This window comes from Convolutriloba macropyga, chromosome 7 (genome assembly GCF_964194025.1).
Source record: "Convolutriloba macropyga chromosome 7, txConMacr16.3, whole genome shotgun sequence".
Classification (NCBI taxonomy): Eukaryota; Metazoa; Xenacoelomorpha; order Acoela; family Convolutidae; genus Convolutriloba; species Convolutriloba macropyga.
In genome coordinates this window covers 8,147,010-8,171,557 of record NC_134474.1, presented here as the reverse complement: position 1 = coordinate 8,171,557, position 24,548 = coordinate 8,147,010, and the positions used below count along the sequence as shown (strand labels likewise).

Below are 24,548 nucleotides of genomic sequence, written 5' to 3'. Positions count from 1 at the left end.
AAATGATCATGATATCTCCGGAAGTGTGAATGAATTTGCAAATGCATTCCATTTATGGTACCCTTTGCGACTGATTTGCAGAAGCAAACCATATTGGGTAACCCTTACGACCCCCACTATAAATCATGGTGCAATGATTAGTTTTGTATCTTGACTTTTTCGCTTTGATAATGGGTATATACGGCTGATTTTTGATTCCTTTTTGATCCCCAAAATCAAATCATCATCCTGATCTAATAATCAGATCTCTCCTCTAAATCTCTAAATTCTTCTGTAAAATATCATTCTTGCTATTCTCTCATTTTGAGAAATTAATTTTTCTACTTAGTTAAAAACGCTTTTCTTCGGTTTGCAAAAATCCATAACCCAACAGGTAATGGGCCCAGCAATTTTCTAAGTCTTAAAACTATTTTCTAAAACAAAACTAATTTGTTGTTGACAGTCAAAATCCTTTTCTGCTTAGTACCTTTTCCTTTTCTGCTTAGTAACTGTTTTGCCTGCTCAAACTACGATGGATCAACAGTGAAATTGCTGACCTACATAGGGGAGGCACAGGACCTTCCAATCTGGAGCACAAGATTTGTGGCAATGATGCAGAGGAAGGGACTCTACAAATCACTACTTGGGACAGGGGAGAAACCCATCGAGCCTGAACCACTAGCCAATGGGGCGAGCAATGATGAAAAGAAGAACCACAAGGTGCTGAAGGATGCATATGAGAAGGAAGTTGCAGACATCAAGGAGAAACGGAATGTGTGGTGCCATCTTTCACTGACTCTAGATGCAACAACCCTCATGCTGATGAGATATGACTGTGTGGGAGATGACGGCATCGGAGATGGAGCAAAGGCTTGGAAGCTTTTGCAAGAGAGATTTCAGAGTGTGGAGACACCGACAGTGGTGACTTTGGTGGCACAGCTTGCTCGTCTGCAGCTCGAGGATGCTGAGGATTTGGACAGTTTCTCCATCAGAGGACAGGAGTTGCTCGCAAGGCTACAAGAAGCAGGGGAGGCAGTCTCAGAGACCCTCTTCAACGCCTAGGTCCTCAATGGTCTGCCAATGAGGTATGAAACTCCAGAACAGAACTCGGTTAAAACTAACACAAGACAATAACTTGTTTTAATAATCCTGCACGGTTTTAGAATTCAAGATGAGTTCCAACAGCGTGAAACTTGACAGTGCAGAGAAGTGGCACAGACGATTGGGTCATTTGAGTCAAGCGGATGTGGTCAGGATTGCACCAGGGACAGTGGGGGAACTCGATGATGTATGCAATGTGTGTGCATTGGCCACTTTCGTCTGGCAATGGAGAAATAGTTGTGATTGTTTTTGACAATTATCTTCCCCTAATTTTCGTATGCAGTCGAGACATTTGAACAAGATGGGGCTTGGGCTATGAGTGAACGAACAATTTTTTTTGATAACAACCAAAAAGATACTTGAAAAAATGCAACTTTCTACAAATCATCCAATCATTCATAAATATTGTTTAAAGTATGAAATCGTATCAAAAATATGATAAGAGTAAAAAAATTGTTGTCTTGTTCCTCATAATAAAAATAACTTTTGGATGTTCTTTTGTTGATTTTCCATTGGAAGCGCTCAAATACGCAAGTCGAGAAATTTTCCTTAATTTAAAGATAAATTGAAACGAAGAGCTTTGAAGTTTCCGAGAAGTCCAATAAAGATTCAACTGATGGACACGATTTATCATTAAATATATTGTAATGCGTGATGGAAACAGAAGACAATTAAAAGCAATTTGATCACAGTGACTTTCAATATAAGTTTGATGCTAAGAATGTAACATACATATTTGGCTATTTTTAGTTTTAATCACTTCACTCTGCGTATACGAGCCTCAGTTTAGATAATCGATCGACAATTTTTCATTGCCTAGAAAATAAACTGTGAGGACATCAGCGTAAATTTTTACTCTAATTTCAGCAATGTCACTTTAAAAATCATTTCTTGAAGCGACTCTTCTTGAAGCGACAGTCTCAGAGACCCTCTTCAACGCCTAGGTCCTCAATGGTCTGCCAATGAGGTATGAAACTCCAGAACAGAACTCGGTTAAAACTAACACAAGAAAATAACTTGTTTTAATAACCCTGCACGGTTTTAGAATTCAAGATGAGTTCCAACTGCGTGAAACTTGACAGTGCAGGGAAGTGGCGCAGACGATTGGGTCATTTGAGTCAAGCGGATGTGGTCAGGATTGCACCCGAGACAGTGGGGGAACTCGATGATATATGCAATGTGTGTGCATTGGCCAAGATCACAAAGACTCCGGTACCAAGAGTGTCAGAGACCCAAGCAGAAGAGAAGCTGGAGAGGGTGTTCACAGACGTGATGGGACCTTTCACAGTAGAATTACTGTCAGAGTTCCAGTTCTGCATTGTGTTTGAATACCATTAGACAAAGTTTGTGTTTGTGGACTTGTTTAAGGCAAAAAGTGAAGCACTGGCCAGCCTGAAAAAATTTGTTCTCAGTGTTGGGACGCCCAAGAAGCTGATGCAAGACAATGCGAAGGAGTTTCTCTCAGAGCAGTTCATGACATACTGCTTAGATGCTGGCATTTTACAGGAGAACACCATACCAGAGACGCCACAACAGAATGGGTTAGCTGAGAAGTGCAACACGACACTGCTGGAGATGGCCAGAAGTTTGCTCATTGACTTAGAGCTTCCCAAGATGATGTGGTGAGCAGCAATTCTTCACGCAACAAGGAACAGGAACATAGTTGTGAGACGAGAAGAAAAAAATGCCCAGCAGAGCTGATGCGAGGTATAAAACCCAAGCTTTCAATTAGTAAGCTATCTGTTTTTGGTTCCACAGTCTTCATGAGGAAACGGGACAGAAATGTCAGCAAACTTGAACTCAAGGCACTGGAAGGAAAGTTTGTGGGTTACACTGAAGGAGAAAACGGATACCTGGTGTACGTACCTAACACACGAATGGTTGTGGCAGTTCGAGATGTGATCATCAAGGAGTCCGAAGTGGGCTCAATCCCTGACAACACAGAGATGCCCGACCTACTAGATGAGGGGTGACAGCAACTGGGGATCTGGCACCCAGATAATGGTCATCAAAACGATGGCAACAAAGAGGAGCGGGGCACATCTATTGCAATAAAGGAAAAGTGGCATGACGCAGAGAGCGTGAACACTCAAGAAACGACACAGAGACGAGATGCCTCAGATGTTGAGGAAGCAGCACTGGATGAAGAATCTACAGCGACAAGAGGGAGTCTCAGAGTATCTGAGTCACTGGAAGACAGTGAAACGGAGGACAATTGGCTCATAGACAATTGGCTGCTTTGAAGAGTCACTGGAGCAAGCGGACAGGGCAGACCCCAGACGAGGGACACGAGCAAGGATTGTTCCGCAATTTTTTAGAGAAATCAGGACCCATCTTGCTGTGACTGGGGGTAACTATTTGGAACCTAAAAACAGTCTACGAAGCCAAGCAAGCAGACGAATGGGACCAGTGGTACCGGGCAATGAATGACGAGGTCAAGGCCCTACAAGACAACGAGACTTGGGACCTAGTGAGACCACCCACAGACAGAGACGGCATACCGGGCAAATGGGTTTACAAAGTAAATTGGGGACCCAGTGGTCAAGTCGACAAATACAAAACACGCTACGTGGCGAAAGGCTTCAAATAAGTGGAAGGACTGGACTACTATGAGACTTTTGCGCCTACCTGTAAGCCAGAGACATTCAGGATTCTACTTCAGCTATCAGCGAAGCAGGGCGATGCACCAATTTGATCTCAAGACTGCGTTCCTGCACTCACCAATCGAGGAAGAAGTGTATCTGGAACAGCCAGAGGAGTTTGTAAAACGCGAATCAGATGGAGATGAGTTAGTTTGTCGACTAAATAAATCAATTTATGGTTTGAAACAGGCTGCTAACAACTGGTACAAAGACCTGGCAAACACCCTACTGAGACTGGGGTTCACCAGAAGCAGGAAAGATCACTGCTTGTTCGCAAGATCAGAGGCAGAGGATCACACCTTCATCTTGGTCTGGGTTGACTTCTTAGTAGCATCAAGAAGTACCACAGTGATCTCCGATGTCAAGAAGTCACTAGAGGCAGCATTTCACATGGAAGACAGAGGGAGACTACACAGGTTTCTGGGTCTTAGAATCAGACAAAAAGAGGGCAAAGTCAGAGTCGACCAAGAACGCTACATAGAAACAATGCTTGAGCGGTTTCAAAAGGATCAATGCAAACCCTCAAGAACTCCAGCTGATTTGAATTTGAAAGTTGAGACAGCACAGAACGGAGACGAAGAATTGGACCAGAGGATCTACAGAAGCTTGGTTGGATCACTTCTTTATCTGGCCAAACAGACGAGGCCAGACATCATGTTCACAGTCAACATTCTGAACAGGCACATGAACGCACCCACCAATCAACACTGGCTATGCGGAAAACGACTTCTGCGATATCTTCAAGGTTCAAAAGGTTTAAAACTTACTTCCACAAAAGAGGCTAGTTATGACTTAGTGGGGGAAAATGATGCAGATTGGTCTGGAGATGTGAACGACAGAAAATCAACAACGGGCTTTTACTTCAAGCTTAACGGACGTGGCGCAGCACTCGGCTGTGGTGTCAAGAAGCACGTCACAGTTGCCCTTTCTTCATCAGAAGCAGAATATCAGGTCATGACAGCAGCAGTTCAGGAAGCACTCTACCTGAAACAACTTCTAGAGAATTTGGCATCCAACAGAAATGTCAAATAGCGATTGGACAGCACAACCAAAGTTGTATCAGACTTTGCCAAAACCCAGTCATGCACAAGAGGAGCAAGCACATCGAGACAAAGTTCATTCGGGACAAGACGGAGGATGGGACTACTTCAATTCATTACGTTCGTACAGACAAAATGGGAGCGGACATCTGCACAAAGTCCTTACCCGTTCCGAAAGTGGAAACATTCAGAGCAGTTTTGATGGGAACAGACTCTACGCAATCAGCTCAAGTCTGAGTCGGGGTGTTAGAATTTTAATTCGAGTTAAAGTCTTAAATTTAGTTTTATTAAGAAGTTTAACTTACCAAATTCATGTGACAGAGGCAAATTGATTCAAGTCACCAAAACTGATATAAATGAACCTTGAAGAAATGGTGCTGTGAATCAACACTCGGTTCAAACTGATGATTCTAGATAACTATTATTAGAGTTAGATTATTTGATGTAAAATCTTCCCAGCATGTACTAAATGATTATGATATCTCCAGAAGTGTGAATGAATTCTTAGAGAAGTGCAAATGCTTTCCATTTATGGTACCCTTTGCGACTGATTTCCAGAAGCAAACCATATTGGGTGACCCTTGCGACCCCAACTATAAATTATGGTGCTAAGATTAGTTTTGTATCTTGACTTTTTCGCAGTGATAATGGGTATATATACGGCTGATTTTTGAGTTCTTTTTTATCCCCAAAATCAAATCATCATCTTGATCTAATAATCAGATCTCTCCTCTAAATCTCTAAATTCTACTGTAAAATATCATGCTTGTTATTCTCTCATTTTGAGAAATTTGTTTTTCTACTTAGTTAAAAACGCTTTTATTCGGTTCCATAACCCATTATTATTCATGCTGAGAAAAACCTAATTATCTTTAACATTGAGAGGTTTAAATTTCAACTGATGAAAAATATCAAAAGCTCTTTTGCGGAAATATATTTTCTGAAATGGAAGAATTATTTCTCTAATTAAAGTAGAGAACTAGTCGCTTCATGAGTGATAAATGTCATTTCAATAGACCAGATGAGGTTAATTTATCTTCTCTAGACGAGATGATTGAGTCGGATTGAAATTGATTCTTAGTTCTGCTTTGGCGCAATATTCTGACAACAATTTATTATTATTTCTCTAAATACGGAACAATCCAACTTAAAAGACTATCCAGACTTTTCATTGCTCATTAAATCTAGCTGTTGCAGTAGGACTTATTTGCCATAATACTTGATATTTCAATTTTACGCAAAGCTTGTATTTTTCAATCCCGTTCCAATCTTATAGTCCACATGCAAGTGTTCAGGATTAGAACGTTTGAAACACTGTAAAGATTATCACTGTACGACTCAATGGCATAAGTAACAAGAACTAAGAGTTTGAAACCAGTTTTTGATTTCCTTGGAAATTAATAGAAATTATTCCGTTTATAGAATTTTTTTTTATTATTTCATGTTTATTTTATTCTAAAAGAATTTTCGATGAATGAAATCAAATTGTTTCTGACTGCCAATTTGTGTAATTTATACCCCGTGCAATTTCGCTCGGATTTTTTTAGTACTGATTTAGTAAAGACAAATTAGCTACCTTGTATTCCTTCGTTCGTAATTATTTTTATTGTCCAGAAAAAGAGTGCTCAAGAATTTGATTCTTTTTCTCCCTTTTTAATGTTTGTCCGCTAATAATTTTGTCAGATTCGATTTGAACCACAGACACCACATGTTCTGGGAAAAAAATTTTCACAGGACTTTGTACCATTTATCAATAAAGTGTTTTTTAGGAATGTTTTTGAAACTACCGCCAATGTTGACAATATTTACTTTGCATCAATTTACTTTCAAAAAAGTAATTGCTTAACTTAATATTTCTCTCGGTTAGATAACGTTGTTTCATTTTTACAACAACTGCAATATGTCTCAGACTCCCTGTGTGTCTTTTCAAACAAAGTTTTCTGCTACTTGTAAAGTTTTTCTTTTGTAAAATACAAATTTTCGTGATGACAATAAAGGAAAGAAACGGTTTAAATGATTTCTGAACAGTGATTAAGAAACAAAGGTGTTGAAGAAAAAAATGCGGACAAGGAAAATTTTCGGATGAAAATTTTGTTTGATCTCATTTCCCAATGAAAGTGTCTGAAATCAATCTGGGTCTTGCTAAGCAGATATTTCCGTTCCTCATCATGGTTTTTTACGCTGAGAAATACCTAATTATCTCTAATTGTGAGAGGCTTAGATTTCGACTGATGAAAGGTATCAAAAGCTCTTTTGCGGAACTCGATATTCTGAATTGACAGTGTCCATTTCTTTAATTAAATTTCAGTACTAGTCTTTTCCTGAGCCATAATTGACATTTCAATAGTCCAGATTTGTTAATTTATCTTCTTTTCATGTGTCGAATAAAATTCGATCCTTAGTTTTGCTTTAACGCCATTCTAAAAAAAACTGCGTTACCTTAAATACGGAACCATCCAACTTAAAAAACAGCTGAAATTTTTTTTCTTTTGTCATGAACTTTAGCTGTTGCAGTGGCACTTATTTGCCATATTTCTTGATAACAGAATTTTACCCAATCACGTATTTCTCAATCTTGTTCAAACCATTAATTATCCGCACGCAAGTATTCAGGATTTGAACGTTTGGAACACAGGAAAAGTAATCACTGTACGTCTCAATGGCATGAGTAAGGAGAACGAAAAATTTGTAACCAGTTTTTGATTTCCTGTGGAAAACATCGAAATTTTTCCGTTTTCAGAAAAAAAAATGTTTTGTCCATTTACAGTCTGCAAACCAGAAAAATTAAATACAACAAAAACTCTTTAATATTTTTGAATAACTGACCAATCAAAAATGGAACAAAATAAAAAATTGAAATTAACTGCAAATATTGAAGCTTAAGGTACACAACTGAAGCGCTTCCCAGGTCGAGGTGGCCAGACCGAATTGAGCTTTGATCAGACCATCTTCGAGCGCACACATGTTCTCGGTGCGCTCGAATTACAGGGTCTGGAAAAGGCTTCGAGCGCACTTTTGTCTGGACAATGGTCTGGAACTTGCCTGATCAGAGGCCCCTTTGGTCTGGGACGGTCTGATCAGAGGTCACTTTGGTCTGGGACGATCTGATCAGAGGCAGTTTCAAGCGCACACTAGTCTGATCAGAGGCCGATTCGAGCGAATTTTTTTCAAGTTTTTTTTTTTGCTTTTTTTACTGACTTTTGTTGTCTCTGGTAAGAGTCAACAATAAAACACCATTCTGATCAGAACTTCATCTGAAAATCTGATGGATTTGATCAGAACCAAGGGATCCAGCTGATAGCAACTGCCGGTCCCCTCAAGAAAAGATTTTGAATCAAAGTATGATCTAGACGTTTTTATGCAAAGACGTTTTTATGCAAAGCTGTCTAAGTTCATTTATTCAGTTTAAAACATAAATAAATGGCATACTCAATAATTTTTTGAGCGTTTTTTCGGTTTTAATTTCATTAGCAATTTTTTTAGGATCGGTTTTTTGTTAGTTGAATATAAGATTGATAACATCGATTTTCATGAAATGAATATATTATAACGATATTGAGAGATTTGTTCATGTTCAAAATCATTCACTGAACGCACTTTAGTCTAAACAGAGGCAACTTCGAGCGCACTTTTGTCTGATCAGAGGTGATTTCGAGCGCACTTTTGTCTGATCAGAGGTGATTTCGAGCGCACTTTAGTCTGATCATAGGCAATTTCGAGCGCACTTCAGTCTGATTAGAGGCGGATTCGAGCGCACTTCGATCGCACAACGATCTTCGAGCACACACTCGTCTGATCAGAGACCACTTCAGTCTGGGACGGTCTGATCAGAGGTCCCACTTGTCTGGGACGGTCTGATCAAGGCGACTTCGAGCGCGACCTCAACCTGGGTTCAACTCTTGAGGGGAGAGGAAAATGTGCAATGTAGGCATTGCACTCATCACCAATCCCATTGGCAATCCCGAACTCATCACGTCTCCGCTCATCGCCCCTTACAGCAACTCTTGAACTCGTCAATGGTATCGAAACGTTCTCGGAACACAAACGCCTCCCATTAAAATCCTCTATCGCCCTACATAACCTGCTATCATTCTGAACTTTTTTAAATAATTATTTGAGTTTCCGACGATGCCATTGGATACAACATGATGTTTACTGTTTGCATTAGCAGTCTTTTCTTTTGACTTCTCGGACCCGTTCGCAGTATCAGGATCGACTTCTGTGAGGCATGTTTACATTTGACTTGGAAGCGCCAGCACGTGCAAAATTAAGTATTGTGAACGACACCAACATCAAGTTAGTGCATTTTGGATCAATTAAACATGATTAGCATAGTCGAACGAAAGGATACATTATTAATAGAAATTATTTATGTAGAGGTTTGCATTGACCATTGGCATCTCAAAATTTTCGGTTCAAAGAGCAGAAGGGCTAAGAGTTCATTGAGTTTGACTAGAACATAACGTAGATGGGATGCGGTAAAAATGTATAACTTTTCATGAATTTTTGGAGGGAGGACTCAGTTTTGTGCTAATTAAATATTTCTCATGTGTTTTTCAAATTACCAAACAATATAATTTCTCTGGAATCTCTGAAAGGAATTTATTGATGTTTCCTTTCCTTCGGATCTTTTTGTCTGAACACTTTGTTTGCCAGAAATTTTGATGCCCATCATAAACAAAAATGTCCCCAGTATTAACTCAAACAGCAGTGTAAGATTACCCATTCATTTTTAGCAAAGGTCATTTTTTAAAAAGTATTATGAGCATACATTAGTAGATAATTTGAGGCATTTAATAGCGGAGCTATTACAACAATTTATTGGGTTGTTGACAACGGTTGCCGCTCAAGCAAAAGAGGCAAAAGCGCGGGTACTTTTCGGTAAATATGCTTTGGTTTTTTCTGCAATGACACGAATATGGCGGCAATGGTATTTATTTAGAACCCGGACATTATGTATTAATAAATGACCAGATGACACAGAAGCCGTAAGAATTTCGTATGCAGATTAAAATCAGAAATCAGAAAGCGCAAATTCATGCTCGAGGGAGTCATTTTGTATCGAATTGTAAACGCTCTGTAATATATGAAAAACAACATGAACAAATTTCTTTTCATTATGTCTTTTAATGAATAGTTTCTGGTTCATTACTGAATCGAACTGAATCGAAGTCAGGGTTTCATGGTTATCAAAAAAGCTAATCCTGAAAATCCTGAGTGAGGTTTCATTTCTGCTACTTGAATTTATATTCATGAAAATAAATTGAAAATTTGGAATAACTGAAAAACCATAAAAGAACCAAAATAAAAAACTGAAAACAACTGCAAATATTGAAGATTTAGAACAACAGACATTCACAACAGTTAGGTACACAACCGAGGAGCTTCAACTCTGCAGGTAAGAGGAAAAGGTGCAATGTAGGCCTTGAACTCAACACCAATCCCATCGGCTATCCAAGCTCATCCCGGATCCCGCTCTCCGCCCCCCACAGCAACTCTTAAACTCGTCAATGATATCGAAGCCTTCTCGGAACACAAAAGCCTCCCCTTAAAACACTCTATCGCCCATAATAACCTGCTATTATTCTGAAGTTCCCATTTAAATAATACAGTTTCGTTTGATGCCATTGGATACTACAATTTTTACTGTTTACATTGGCATTTTTTTTCTTTGACTTCTCAGACCTGCCACATGATCAAGATCAATTTCGGTGAGGCATTTTTACATTTGACCTGGAAGGTGCAAAAATAAGTACTCTGAATGATCTCAACATCAAATTGGTGCATTTTGGGTCAATTTACGTTATTAACATGGTCGAACAAAAAGATACATTAAAAATAGAAATTAATTATGCAGAAGTTTTTTAGTTGAGCAATGGCGTCTCAAGATTTTCTGTTTAAAGAGCAAAAGAACAAGTTATTTCATTGATTTTGACTAGAACAATACGTAGAGGGGTGGTGTAAAAAAGAAAAGTTTTTCATAAACTTGCTTTGTGGGAGGATTCAGTCTTGTGCTGGTTAACTTTTTTGATGTGTCTTTCAAAACATCAAACAATATATTTTCTCTAAGATGTGAAAGGAATTTATTGATGTTTTACTTCCTTTCAAATCCTTTTGACTGAATACTTTGTTTGCCAGCAAATTTGATGCTCATCATAAACAAAAACTGCCCCAAGTATTAAATCAAACAGCAGTTTAAAATTACCCATTCACTTTTGCAAAAACCATTATTAAAAAAAATTTCTTGAGTTAACATTAGTATAAAATTTCAGATTTATTAGCGGAGATTTGGCAGCAATTTATTGGCTGTTTGAAAAAAGTTGCTGCTCAAGCGAAAGCGGCAGAAGCTTTGTTAATTGTCGGTAATTATGCTGTGGTTGTTCCTGCAATGAAACAAATATGCCGGAAATTGTAGTTATTCAGAAACCGGAGATTATCTAATAAAGAATGCGCAGATGACTCAGAAGCCGTAAGTATTTCCTTCGCAGATCAAAATCAGAAATCAGTGATAGCAAATTCATGCTCGAGAGAGCAATTTCGTATCGCAATGAAGAACGCTCTGTAAAATTTGAAAAGCAACATGAACAATTTACCTTTCATTAGGTTTTTTAATGAATAGTTAATGAAAAGAACTGCAGTACAAGTTAGGGTTTCATGGATAACAAATAAACGAATCCTGAAAATCATGATTGAATCTTCAATTCTTCGCCTTGAAAAATTTCTGAAGGCTCTGGAATATTTTGCAGTTAAGACGGTTTTTTTGAACTACTGTTTTGTCAATTAAATCTAGACAAAAAGTAAAAATGCAACATGTTCCTTTTTATTTTGCCATGTATTAATGTTTGTTTTAAAATTACCCTCATCGGAGCATTATTTCAGAAACCATATTTAAATATCTAAATTGCATAGGTACGAAAACCTGCTATACCCACTGGAAAAGTAATTCTTGTCCAGCCATTTCAGGCTAGCATATAAAAATCATCTAACAAAACAAAAAAAGAAAAACCGTCTACAAAATAACAGCCCGCATTATTGTTTAACTAACAAGATTGGGGGAGCAAAACGTTTTGATGACTACTATAAATGGAGATTCTAAAACGAAAGACCCGTTTGTCTGTCTCTTCTAGATCTATTTGTTAAGAATTAATGGCATTACACCATAAATTATGAGTTTTTATTAGTTTCAGCAAGATAAGCACCTTTAAAAGATACTGTTCAGTTTGATAAACACTAAACTCCCGCAGTTTTGTGGTTGCCGCCTGCTTAGTTTATATCTTGCCGCACGTGTTTTGCTGTAACTATAGTTAAGCGTTTATCTTTTTTGTGCCCGCTTAAAAATCAAATACAGAAAAAAATCCCTAATTTTATCGCATTACCAAAAAAAGATATCATGATTAGCGCTAAGTACGACTCTAAGTTTTTGAAACATAATTTCTTGTAGAGCTTTTCATGTACAACACACATATTCATCCTGACATTATAAAAAGTTTTTATTTTAAAAAATTTTCCTCTACTAGTAGCACTGGCAGTTTGTTCAGACATGATTTTCAGGAAAGGAGTTCTAATTTTTTAATGTAATCCATGAAATTGTTGGAAGACGTTTTTAAAAAAGCAAAAATTTTGCAATCTATTGTTTTTCAGCCAAGCATAAGTTTTAATCAATATTCGGCGAACAAGTTCAAGTATCGTCGGGCGAAAATTGCTGAAGTTGCTGTAATTGCCTTTTGGATAAAGCCATCCTGTGGTCTTCATATAGAAGATGGTTTTGTGTATTTTTCAATTGAGAACCTTTCCTCCCCATCTAACTGTTTCAGTTGTTGACTACCTTTCGAAAAACCTGCTATCATAACCCGGGCCGAGGTGTCAACGCTAAAAAACGCAAAATTATGTAAGATTGGCGTTGAATGCGTTGAAATTATGTAAGATCTACGCTTGAGCGTAGATCTTACATAAATTCAACGCATTCAACGCCAATCTTACACAATTTTGCGTTGAATTTAGGCGTAGATCTTACATATTTCGCGTTGAAATTTAGCGTAGATCTTACATATTTAGCGTTGAATTTAGCGTAGATCTTACATAAATTCAACGCATTCAACGCCAATCCTACATATTTTGCGTTGAAATTTTGCGTAGATCTTACATATTTAGCGATGAATTTTAGCGTAGATCTTACATTTTTAGCGTTGAATTTAGCGTAGATCTTACATAAATTCAACGCATTCAATGCCAATCTTACATAATTTTGCGTTGAATTTTGGCGTAGATCTTACATATTTAGCGTTGAATTTTAGCGTAGATCTTACATATTTAGCGTTAAATTTAGCGTAGATCTTACATAAATTCAACGCATTCAACGCCATTCTTACATATTTTGCGTTAAAATTTGGCGTAGATCTTACATAATTAGCGTTGAATTTTAGCGAAGATCTTACATATTTAGCGTTGAATTTAGCGTAGATCTTACATAAATTCAACGCATTCAACGCCACCCTTACATAATTTTGTGTTGAATTTTGGCGTAGATTTTGCATATGTGGCGTTGAATTTTAGCGTAGATCTTACATATTTAGCGCTGAATTTAGCGTAGATCTTACATAAAATTCAACGCATTCAACGCCAACCTTACATATTTTGCTTTGAAATTTGGCGATCTTACATATTTAGCGTTGAATTGTAGCGTAGATCTTACAAATTTAGCGTTGAATTTTAGCGTAGATCTTACATATTTAGCGTTGAATTTAGCGTAGATCTTACATAAATTCAACGCATTCATCGCCAATCTTACATAATTTTGCGTTGAATTTTGGCGTAGATCTTACATATTTAGCGTTAAATTTTAGCGCAGATCTTACATATTTAGCGTTGAATTTAGCGTAGATCTTACATAAATTCAACGCTTTCAACACCAATCTTACAAATTTTGCGTAGAATTGTGGCGTAGATCTTACAAATTTAAGGTTGAATTTTTTTAATTCCATTTCAGACCACTTCATGATTTCAAAAGTTTTTCATGTTTTTTTTTTTCAAAAAGTCAATTTTTTACTGTTTCGACCCCTATACTTCACAGGTGAGAAAAGCGAAGTCAGCAAAAAAACACATTTAGTGCTCTTTTATAGTGCAAAATCCAATTGAGACCATTTTACGATTTCAAATTTTTCAAGTTTTTTTTCAAAAAGTTAATTTTTTGACTGTTTCGACCCTAGACTGCACAGGTGAGAAAAATCACTTTTTAGTGCACTTTTATAGTGCCAAATCCGTTTAAGACCATTTTACGGTTTCAAAACTTTTTCAAGTTTTTTTTTCGAAAAATTAATTTTTTCACTATTTCGAACACTATACTCCAAAGGTGAGTAACAGGAAGTCAGAAAAAATTTTTATTAGTGCTCTTTTATAGTGCAAAATCCAATTCAGATCATTTGACGATTTCAAATTTTTCAAGCTTTTTTTCGAAAAATTAATTTTTTTTATTGTTTCGACCACTATGCTGCACAATTGAGAAAAATGAAGTCAGCAAAAATAACCATTTGCTCTCCTACGGTGCAAAAACCATTTCAGACCAATTTAGGAATTTAAATTTTTTTCAAAACTAAAAAAAAATTTTAAATTTTTTCCAGTACTTCTCACATGATAAATCCGTTGAATACGTTGAAAATATGTAAGATCTCGGCTAAATTCAACAAAAAATATGTAAGATCTAGGCTAAATTCAACGAAATATATGCAAGTTCTACGCTAAATTGTGCAAAAATATTGTGCAAAACTGTGAAAAAATATGTAAGGTCTACGCTAAAAACAACGCAAAATTTGTACGATCTACGCTAAATTCTACGCAAAATATGTAAGATCTACGCTTTATAAGGATTGCGGCTCTTAAGGAAACCAAGGTACGTTGGCGCAATGGTAGAAGAGGCGACAAGTAAACAGGAGGTCAGTGGTTCGAGTCACATATCCAGAGTTCTACGCGTTGATTTTTTGTAAGATCAACGCTAAATTCAACGCAAAAATATGTAAGATCTACGCTAAATTCAACGCTAAATATGTAAGATCTACGCTAAATTCAACGCTAAATATGTAAGATCAGCGGCAACTAGCGTTGAAATGTTGGAAATTTCACCGCCATTTCTTACCTAAATTTGCGCTGAATGCGTTGAATTTTTGTCTTTAAATTCAACGCATTCAACGCAAAATTATGTAAGAAAATTGCGGTGAATTTTCCGACTTGTCAACGCTAGTTGCCGCTGATCTTACATAATTTTGGCCAAATTCCTCGGCCCGGGAACACAAGAAGAAGCTGAAGATTAAAGAAAAGAGTGTTTGTCTTTTACAAATACAGAGAATCCGCAAAACTAAAGAAGTTTAACCGATTTTGTGTTTAATTAACCAGTTTCGAAACAAGAAACCAGTAACGAAACAACAACCATTGAGTTTTTTAGAAGTTTAAAACAAAAAGTGAATTCTCAGATGTTTCAACTACCTACGGACATATCTGAGATATCTCTTATCTTGCTCCAAAATTTCTGCTGCAGCTTGGTTTTCTGGCTGACTTCATTATTTTTTTCGATTGGATTTAATTATGGTTGACCTCCAAAGTTTTGTTGATCTGATAATAAAGAGATATATAGATGTACAAATGCGAATCTTATTACGTTTCTCAAAAATTTTCAGAAATCTGATCCACATTCTAAAAATAACCAAATATATGAGTATTTTCCAGGGTTGCACTGAAAACTGTACTCTTGAGGGCAGTTTGGTCCAACTTGTTTCTACCAAAATTTTTGTTCTATATTGTTTCCCCGGGTCGAGAAAAATTATGTAAGAAATGCGCTGAAATGCGCTGATTTCTCAAAAACTTCAGCGCAAAAACCTTGCATAAAAATGCGCTGAATTATGCCGAAATGCGCTGAAATTTTGCAAGAAACGCGCTGAAAACCACTTAGTTTTCGAAAATTAGCTAGCACTGTGAATCGAACCCTGCTTTCCGGTGCCGTAGCCTTCACTCAATCCACTGCGGCATTGATTCCTGAAATTCTTCTTATTTAGTTTGATTTTATAGCAATAGACAGTTTAGGAAGAAATGCGCCGAAATTATGTAAATGCGATGAAAATTGTGCGCAGTTCTTACATATTTTGAGCGTTTTTCAGCGCATATTTCAAGAAAAATTTAAACGTTATATAATGAAATTTAAATGGTTCGAAATTGAGGAATCGGTGTCAAAAAGCGTTTAAAACCACTGAGACGGCGCTGACATCTCGACCCCGGTCGTCTTATCCATAATTAACTGTAGTCCGATCAGTCTGGGCGCATACCAAAGATTTTATATATGTGTGCTCTGGCCAAAATCTAATATTTTTTTTGCCTGGCCAATATTAAATCTTAATTCCGTTTGGCTTGGACAAATTTTGGACGAGACAGAATAGATTAACTTATTTGAGTTTCGACCAAATGGAGGGATACTTGCGTATGTGCCGGATAGGATGGGTGAACATACGATCATTGTCCAGACTACAGAGAACAACAACGGTAGATGGGCAAGACACAGCGGATTATTGTTTTGGTGTGCTCTATGGACCACCCGTGCTGAGAAATAACGTAAAAATCGACTCAAGATGAGTCGTTTCTTGTCAATTATTGTCGATTTAGTCTTTTTGCTCATGTGAGAACTGTCGCATATGTGAAAATTCTTTAGTTTTAAACGATCAAAAACCAACGCTTCATTCACGTTTCAAAATCGCAGAAGCTGATGCGTTTTATTTTTAAAATCGACAAAAGCCCGCGAAACCGATGAAATAATCGTAAGGGCTCTGATCGGATCGGTTTTTGCGAACTAATAGCAGCGACATAAAGCGACTATTTCTTCTATTTATTTGTCTCAACATGGTCAACCGGACCGTGCATTAGTCATCAGAAATACCACAAACAACAAAACTGGGATACAACTCAGTCACATGAGAGCAATATGAGATAAACGATCAAATTAATTGATAGGTAGAAAAGAAACGAAACATGCCAAAAACTAAGACTGAGCCGATTGAAACATATGTTTGACTGTCATAGCGCAGTAGCAAATAAAAAAATAAATGCTTGGAGCTCTTTCCCAATGAATACCAGCTCTTGGAATTAATAAGAAATAACAAGCTTTTTAAATAAAATAGGTATCAGGCATAGATTTAATTACAGCAAATTATTTCAATATAATAAAAGTTGTTAAGCAAATATAGAGAATTGTAAGCTAGTTAACTAAGTAAAATTTTGCTTATATTATATGTTTCAAAATGGCATTTACATTTGAGTTTTCAAAGTACTTGTTAAACATTATGATGTAGCTATAAAATAATATAACTAGAAAATTTCATCTATTTTATTTTTTATCGGTCTCTTCTGCGATCATCGGTGACAGTATAGTAACCTATATTAACACTGATTCTTGCTGGCTAGAGAGCTCTTTTAAAAGAGGTATTATTAAAAGAGGTATTCTACAGCACAATTCTTTCCCATGAAATTATTTGTCAATATCATAGTCTTGCAAAGAAGAAATATAAGCTGTTTTTTCTTAATGAATACCAGAAGGACCCAAATAAAACCCAACATAGATCAATTACTTGGAAACATTTTAAATTCAATTAAATTTCTTTCTGTTTTACATTAAATTTATGTTACTGTCGTCCCTCCCCTCCAATACAAGTGACTTCTCTATTGGATCGATATTTTAGTTATTATAAATTATTAGTTTCTCTTTTGTAATTATCAATATTTCACACTGCCTATCTCTGTAAATTTTACTACGACTGAAACATTTACAGATATTAGGAGAAATACAGTGTTCCTTTTTTTTATAAAAAAATTGGAATAATACTCTGGTGAAAAATATTCATTATGATATCTTGACGGCGTTGCTATGATTAATTACATTGTTATAAATTATACAGAACAGGATGATAAACATTTACTGGGTAAGAAAAACTCAACCCAGTCAGATTTGGCGAGATATTCAGAAACTTCCATATTGATTAGACTCCAGATATCTTTAAAATGGATGTGAAAATAGAGTGGAAAAAAGCCTGCATCATAATATAACAAACATAAAAGACTAACAAAAGCATGTGATCAGAGATAACGTTGTTTATCAAATGTTTAATTAGTTTAATCAAAAGCAAAAAGAGCAATTACTAGAAACCTTTGTTTATGGATTGTGTTTTTGTCAGTCTTTCGCAGCTTAAAACTTCTGGAGCTTAGAAAGATTTATCAAACGATTTTTCACAATATTTTCACTACAATTAGGCCAAATAATTAGGCATGTAAAGATGATAAACTGAAACATAAGTAAGATCGTTAAGCAATTTTGAAAAATTTTTCGAGTTACTAACAGTTATATGTCATCTATATCGTCGATCGTATGTTAAATGTCAAAAAAGTGCTCATATTGGACTCCGAAAATATCTTTGTCGGCTCTCTTTGCCGACTCATGCGATACCTGCCTGATGTTGTACTTTATTGATACGATTCGAAAAAGTCTCCAGTTCCTCAGAAATTTCGGTCATAGTCAACCGATCACCCTCTGTGAATTCACTATTCCATCTCTCAATGTTTTCCTCTCTCTCAAGGTTTCTAAATTTGAACCTCAAATAAAATATAGCTGCATTCAAATTTTTTTGAAGTGCTCCGGGCGGAATGTGCCAGAAAGCGCTGATATAGTGCACGAAATCGAAAGAATCGGTCGTAAATCCAGCTCGCATTGCTGCGTTATACGTCCGGAGCGATTTTTCAAGCTGGTTTCTAATTGTCCCCAGTTGCTGTAAAACGTTTTGAAACACCCTATGAAAATCGGTGCCGGCTAAAATGGCATTTAGAGATTCTGCGAGGGCGTTTTCCAGCGATTCCACTTCGTCCAACTTAATTATCTGACACCAGACTTGCTGCTCAAGTGCGGGCATTGCCATCCGGATTGCGCAGTTGCAATCTAAAATAAGACAAGAAAAATAAAATCAGGAATCAATTAGTTTTTTTAAAAAAAATGTACGTAGTGAGGTAAAAACTGACTTCACGTTTCGTTGAGCTTGATCCGTGCCTCACTTGTACACATGCATTTGCTTAAAAACACTTCGCTTATATCTGTTTTTTACACACTTAATTACCATTACTACTATGGTAAAGAAGTTTCAGAAACAGTTTCAGAAGCATTTTCGCAAACAAGCTATGAGTTTATGTGAGGATGGTGTTCCGGCACATTTAAAAATTTTAACCCTGAGTGAGCTCGAATTTTACCCAAGTGCATGAGTTAAAAAATGAACAACATATAAGTACTTTAATTGCCGCAATTTTCACCTCAGAGCAAACAAGGAAAAAACTGACCAAAGAAAAAAACTGACCGAAAAAAAGGGACCAAAAGTATGTGATGAAAAACTGCAAACAAAAGAAAGGAAAACAGGAAAAGTTTTTTATTGAGAACACATGTATGCAGGAAACAGTCCATTGCTGCTGTCCCATTTTTTAAACTATTTTCTTCTTCAGCTACTTCCATACTTCCATAAATGGTAATTTTTCTTTCTCTCTTTTCACCATTCAACTTACTGGAATATGAAAGTGGAAAAAGGAGTACGGAATATGTAGAACTCCTCAAAAACATCACAAAGAAAAGGAAATTTTGATCTTTTCGGTAGTTCTCCCTCCTTCTTTTTTGTAGTTCTCTCCTCGTCTGATGTTCATTTCTGTTGTGTTTCTCTATTGGTCGCTTGTGCCTCTAACAGTTATGTTTTTTTCTCTTTTTCCTCAGTTAGGTGTAATGGCGCAAGCAATAGGTGGGCTTTACTCCTGCTCTTCTCTGTTTTTTTTTTGTGATATTTGGAAGGGGTTATGCATGCAAGTTTGTGCACGCATGTCTTTCTGCTGTTCTGTGTTATTCAATTTTCCCTCTCTGTTCGGGAATTGACAAGAGGAATGTTTAGTTGTTGACGAAAAGGGAAAAAAGTTAAAAATTAATTTTAAAAGATTAGAAGTAAAATGGCACAGAAGACTTGGTTTCCTTTTTTGTCATTCGTTGCTGTTGGTGTGTTTGGGTTCCTTGTTTTGTTTATAACCAATTTATTACTCTTGCACATTGCTTTGCTTCTAAGAAAAATAGGATAGAGTGAAAAATTTAACAAGGGCGAAGGTTAGGACAGTTTTTTAAACGGTTTCTTTTGCTGCTCTATGGTAAGATTGAACGTAAAACGCTGGTTTTTGAAGCGTTTTCACTTCCTAGGTCAAGTTGTTTGTTCTTTCCTTAAAAACAAACCTACAAAATATTGTCAAATGTTGCACGATGAGCTTTTTGTTTCGACTCGGAATAATTAAAAAAACACAAATTGAATAAATATATGCCCAAACAGTTGTTTTAAAACATTTTTCTTACTGAGAAAAAAATCGATTGGCAGTTCATACACCCATGTTAAGGTGTCTAAACTGAGACTAATTCTCATCGGACCATCTTCGAGTGATTGAATTATTGGTTCGAAAACAGTTTTCGAGTGCAGTTAAGTCTAGACAATGCTCGGAGACTATTTCGAGTGCAGTGACAGCTGATCAAAGACTACTTAGAGCGCACTAAAAACTCGTATAATTGTTATCCTGTTGTTCATTAACCCTATTTAGAAGTTCATTGATTCAAAGAGGCTGCAAAGCTTACTGGCTGCAAAATCATGAGGAAGTAATTTATTGAAAAAAACATCATATCTGTTGTCCCATCAAAAAGAACATGCCATCAAAGCCGTAAGCACCGTTAATTGTCCCCGAAAATTGTCACTAAAAACATTCAATATACAGAAAGTTGGTCACGTAATATATTATATACAATTAACTGGTCATATAAAAAGAATGTTCAGAATTTTCTAGAATGTTCTAGAATTTTCCAGAATTTTCCAGAATGTTCAGAAGTGATTTCAGGCATGCATTAGTTTCTGCCATTGCCTGCAACTTTTCTGGTCACTTGTTGCATTAATGTTTGGACAACGACATTATTCAGACAGATAAGGAGCTTGGAGTGCACGAGAGTCTGATGAGAGGTCAATTTGTCCAATACGTTCTAATTAAGTGGAATTTTAGTCTGGAGCTCAGACCTGCCAAATTTTTCCGAAATTCATGAACTCACCATTTATGTTTCCGGGGTACGCGAAAATCAGCTCTGGTGTTCCGGGTCTTGCAGGATCCATAAGCCCGTATATAATTGATCCCGCTGGTTCAGCTGCTGTAGCAGTCGTTACATCAGCAAGTCGTTGATCAGTGTAGTCATCTCCTGGGGGAGTTGTAAGAGGACCGGGATTCAAATCGTCACCAGCTGAAATACTGGCCATATCCAAAGAAACTGGCCCGGGTCGAGGTTATGTCAAAAAATAATGTAAGATTAGCGGTGAATAGCGGTGAAAAAAACTTTTTTCACCGCAAAGCGCCCGCATCTTTTAGCGCTGAATGCGCTGAAAGCGGTGAATTTTTGAAAGAGTTGCGTTGAATTTTGCGGTGGAAAATTTTTTTTCACCGCATTCACCGGAAATCTTACAGAAAATAAACTGCCGTACAGGGGTTCGAACCTCTACCTCACGCGTGCCACCAACTTCGCTATCTGTCACTTACTTCAATGATATTTCCTGTGAATATAAGATAAGCGTTGAAATTAGCACGGTGAATATTTTTAAGATTTGCCATTTTAGCGGTGAAAAATTATTTTTCACCGCATTCTGCTGGTAGCGGTGAAAAATTATTTTTCACCACATTCTGCTGGTAGCAGTGAAAAATTTTCTTTCACCGCATCCTGCTTGTAGCGGTGAAAAATTTTCTTTGGCCGCTTAAGCGCTGAAAAAAAAATTCACCGCTTAAAAGTTTTTTTTTCACCGCATTCATCGCATTGAACGCAAATCTTACACTTTTACTCAAATTCACCGCAAATCTTACATCTTTTAGCGATTTTTAGCGGTGACACCTCGACCCGGGGGACTCAAATACCAGAAAATACTTTCTAGTTCTTTATATATTATACTATTAAATTAGCGGGAAGCAATTATATTAGTCAAGTGGCCTTTTTACGGCCCGAGAGAATTTTGAGAGTTTTGAGAATATTGGTTTTATACAGGTTTAGTCAGGTAAGTTCTGTTTTCGAACTTTGACTTCATTTTCGATTATTAGATTCAACAGTATTTTAGTTTGTAATATCTATAGTAGTAATGAACAAGTGCGATTCAAGGTTAAAGGTCATTTTCAGAAGATTTGCTTCCATTGACTTGTTACCTTATCCCTACCCAAACTTTCCCATGGTGCTTAGCCACCTAAGTTATTGCTCAAATTTGGATGCAATTATATCAGTACCAGAGGCTCACAGCGGACAAGTCAAATATTTAGCTAAAAAAAGCTTCTCCGGATAATTCCCCAGATAATTGCTTCTCCAGGCAGGCTACAGCAGCTATTATTTGTTTCTTTTATTCATTTCTGAAGAATTGTTAGAAGTTGTTTTTGCTTACAATCTACTTTATTACCATTATAATTTAAGTTACCTCACAATACAGAGATAATTTTTAAATTAGAGTTGTTTTTGATTTCTTGATCGTTGAAGACTTTTATCACTGTTAGACAAAATGAGTACAATTTCATTCCTTTATTGAAAACAAATAGCTCAAAGTTGATTCAGAAACGATATCCATTCTCTACTGTTTTTGATTGGTGACTAAAAAATAACTGCCAATGATAAACTTTGTATCTAATTCCGTTTTTAAGAATAATTTTTTGAAAAGTTACCCTGTAAAGGAAAGCAGTAAGCACTTATCATTTTTCGTGCGAGATTATTTTTGAACTCATTCATGATTTGAACGGTCCTCTTTTTTTAAAAAAAAAACGTAGTAGTAAATATTCAACATGCTGAATTGTTGTCGTGTGTCAAATTGTGCCAAGGTGTATCTTCAAAAGTCAGAATTTTTTCTCCAAAAAATAGGAGAAATAGGGAAAACCTTTTTGACAAAACTCTTACAAAATGATCAATGATTTGATTTCAATGAAATTTCTTCGGATTTCAGGTTTTTAAACTGTTATCAATGATTTTGGACGAAGATTTCAGCAAAAATGCTTCATCAATATGCATTCAATGTTCGCAGCATTTCTTTCTCGATTTCAGTTACAAATGGATTCAAGCAAATTGAACTATATCCAACAAAAAGCCGATTCTTATATAACGGAAAAACCATTTTTTTTAAAAAAATAAGATCTCATAATGATTGCAGAAGAATGCTTAAATGAAATTTGAATTATTATTTCGTCACCAAAATTGTGAAATTATTATACGAAATGAATTTGCGCGATTTCTTTTTCTTTCAAATTTCTAGTGAACAAAAAAAACGTGTTTTTAAAGCAAAATCGGGCAAGTTTCCAACAACTACTGAAGTTTCCAACAAGCAACTGATAATTATCATACTTCTCACGCCTTAAACTAGTTGAAAAATCCAAATTAGTCGAAAGAAACGAAGCAATGAAAGAAAAAAAAAGCACGTGAAAATTATAGGAGTAGCAACATTAGTCGATTTTCCATCTGGGTAGTTCAATTGAGCACATTATTCAAGGTTTCCCGAAGTTTTTGGCGAAACTTTTAGCGTACTGAAAACGTTATGAGACATACATTTCTCAGTCGTCATTTTTTTCAGCGGAAACCATTAGCCACTAAATTTTACTATTCAATTTTCACATTTCATTTGTAAAATCGGACAAAATTATTTGTTCTTACAGTCCCTACTTTTCTTATTAACAACAATACATCTCATCACATGAGCTTTTGCGGTTTTCTCATTATTTTGTGCTGATCCATATACAGTTCCTTAAAAATTGCGGAATATACATAAACGTGTCGTTAAGGTTTTCTTGTACAAGTTGATTTCTCAGGCTTCCACTATTTTCAATGAAATATAACAGACCATAAATTATTCATTTTGAGAATAACTAGAGTTTTGGCTAACATAGAAAGAGAATTATGCATCACTTATTTTAAATTCAAATGAATTGTCTGTAACTTCTATGTTTGTTGGCATTTATACTCAAAATTTTTATGCTCAAATTGTGAATTTTAATTATTATTTGCGAGAAAAAAATAGTTTTAATTTTTTTTGAAATCTAGAGAGAAAGTAATTGGTCTCCAGTGTTCGTTGTACCTGCACGATTTATTATAAAAAATGGTCTCTGAACGGTATAAACAAAAGAAAATTATCCTCACATTAGTTTGACTAATTTCTTTTTTCATGATTTTTTGAGATTTTTTCGAATGTGCTCAACTTTGGGTCGTATTTGGAAACAGGCAGTCAAAAAAGTTTGAAGGAAAAAATTGACAGAACAAGAATTACACTTTTTCCCGCAGCTTATTACACCACAATTTTTTCACAGTTTTCTCCATTTCTATTTGTTGAATAGAATCTCAACGTTATGATGCTCACAAATGAGAAAACAGATAAAAAGAGAAAAACACTAATGTTTTTCTTTTCACTGTGACTGATTTTGATCGTCTCTAGCAAATGTTTGCCATCTGGACAGATTGATGGTTTGCACTCTTTGGTTATTATAATACTCAAATAATATTTTTCTGTAACATTATCCAAACTGAATCTCAACCCGTGTCACTTTTTTAGTAGTTTTCAATGCTAAATTTTAATGAAACCAATTTAAACTTTTAGATTTGTAAATTTTTTTAAAAAAAAGTTTTGGGGATACAAAATTGAGACAATTAGCAAACAGAAAAGATTTTAAACAGATCATTACTTCTTCACGCGTTACTTTCACAGTAATT

General features: G+C 36.1%; 1 protein-coding gene across 1 annotated transcript; it reads right to left on the bottom strand.

Moving 5' to 3' along the window:
* Positions 1–18,091: 18,091 nt before the first annotated feature.
* Positions 18,092–20,994, bottom strand: LOC142342073 (uncharacterized). Its single transcript, XM_075393252.1, has 2 exons — positions 20,889–20,994; positions 18,092–18,722 (listed from the first exon to the last, which is right to left on the bottom strand). The coding sequence occupies exons 1-2, from the start codon at positions 20,947–20,949 to the stop codon at positions 18,226–18,228; spliced, it is 558 nt and encodes a 185-aa protein (XP_075249367.1). The 5' UTR covers positions 20,950–20,994; the 3' UTR covers positions 18,092–18,225.
* Positions 20,995–24,548: the final 3,554 nt, after the last annotated feature.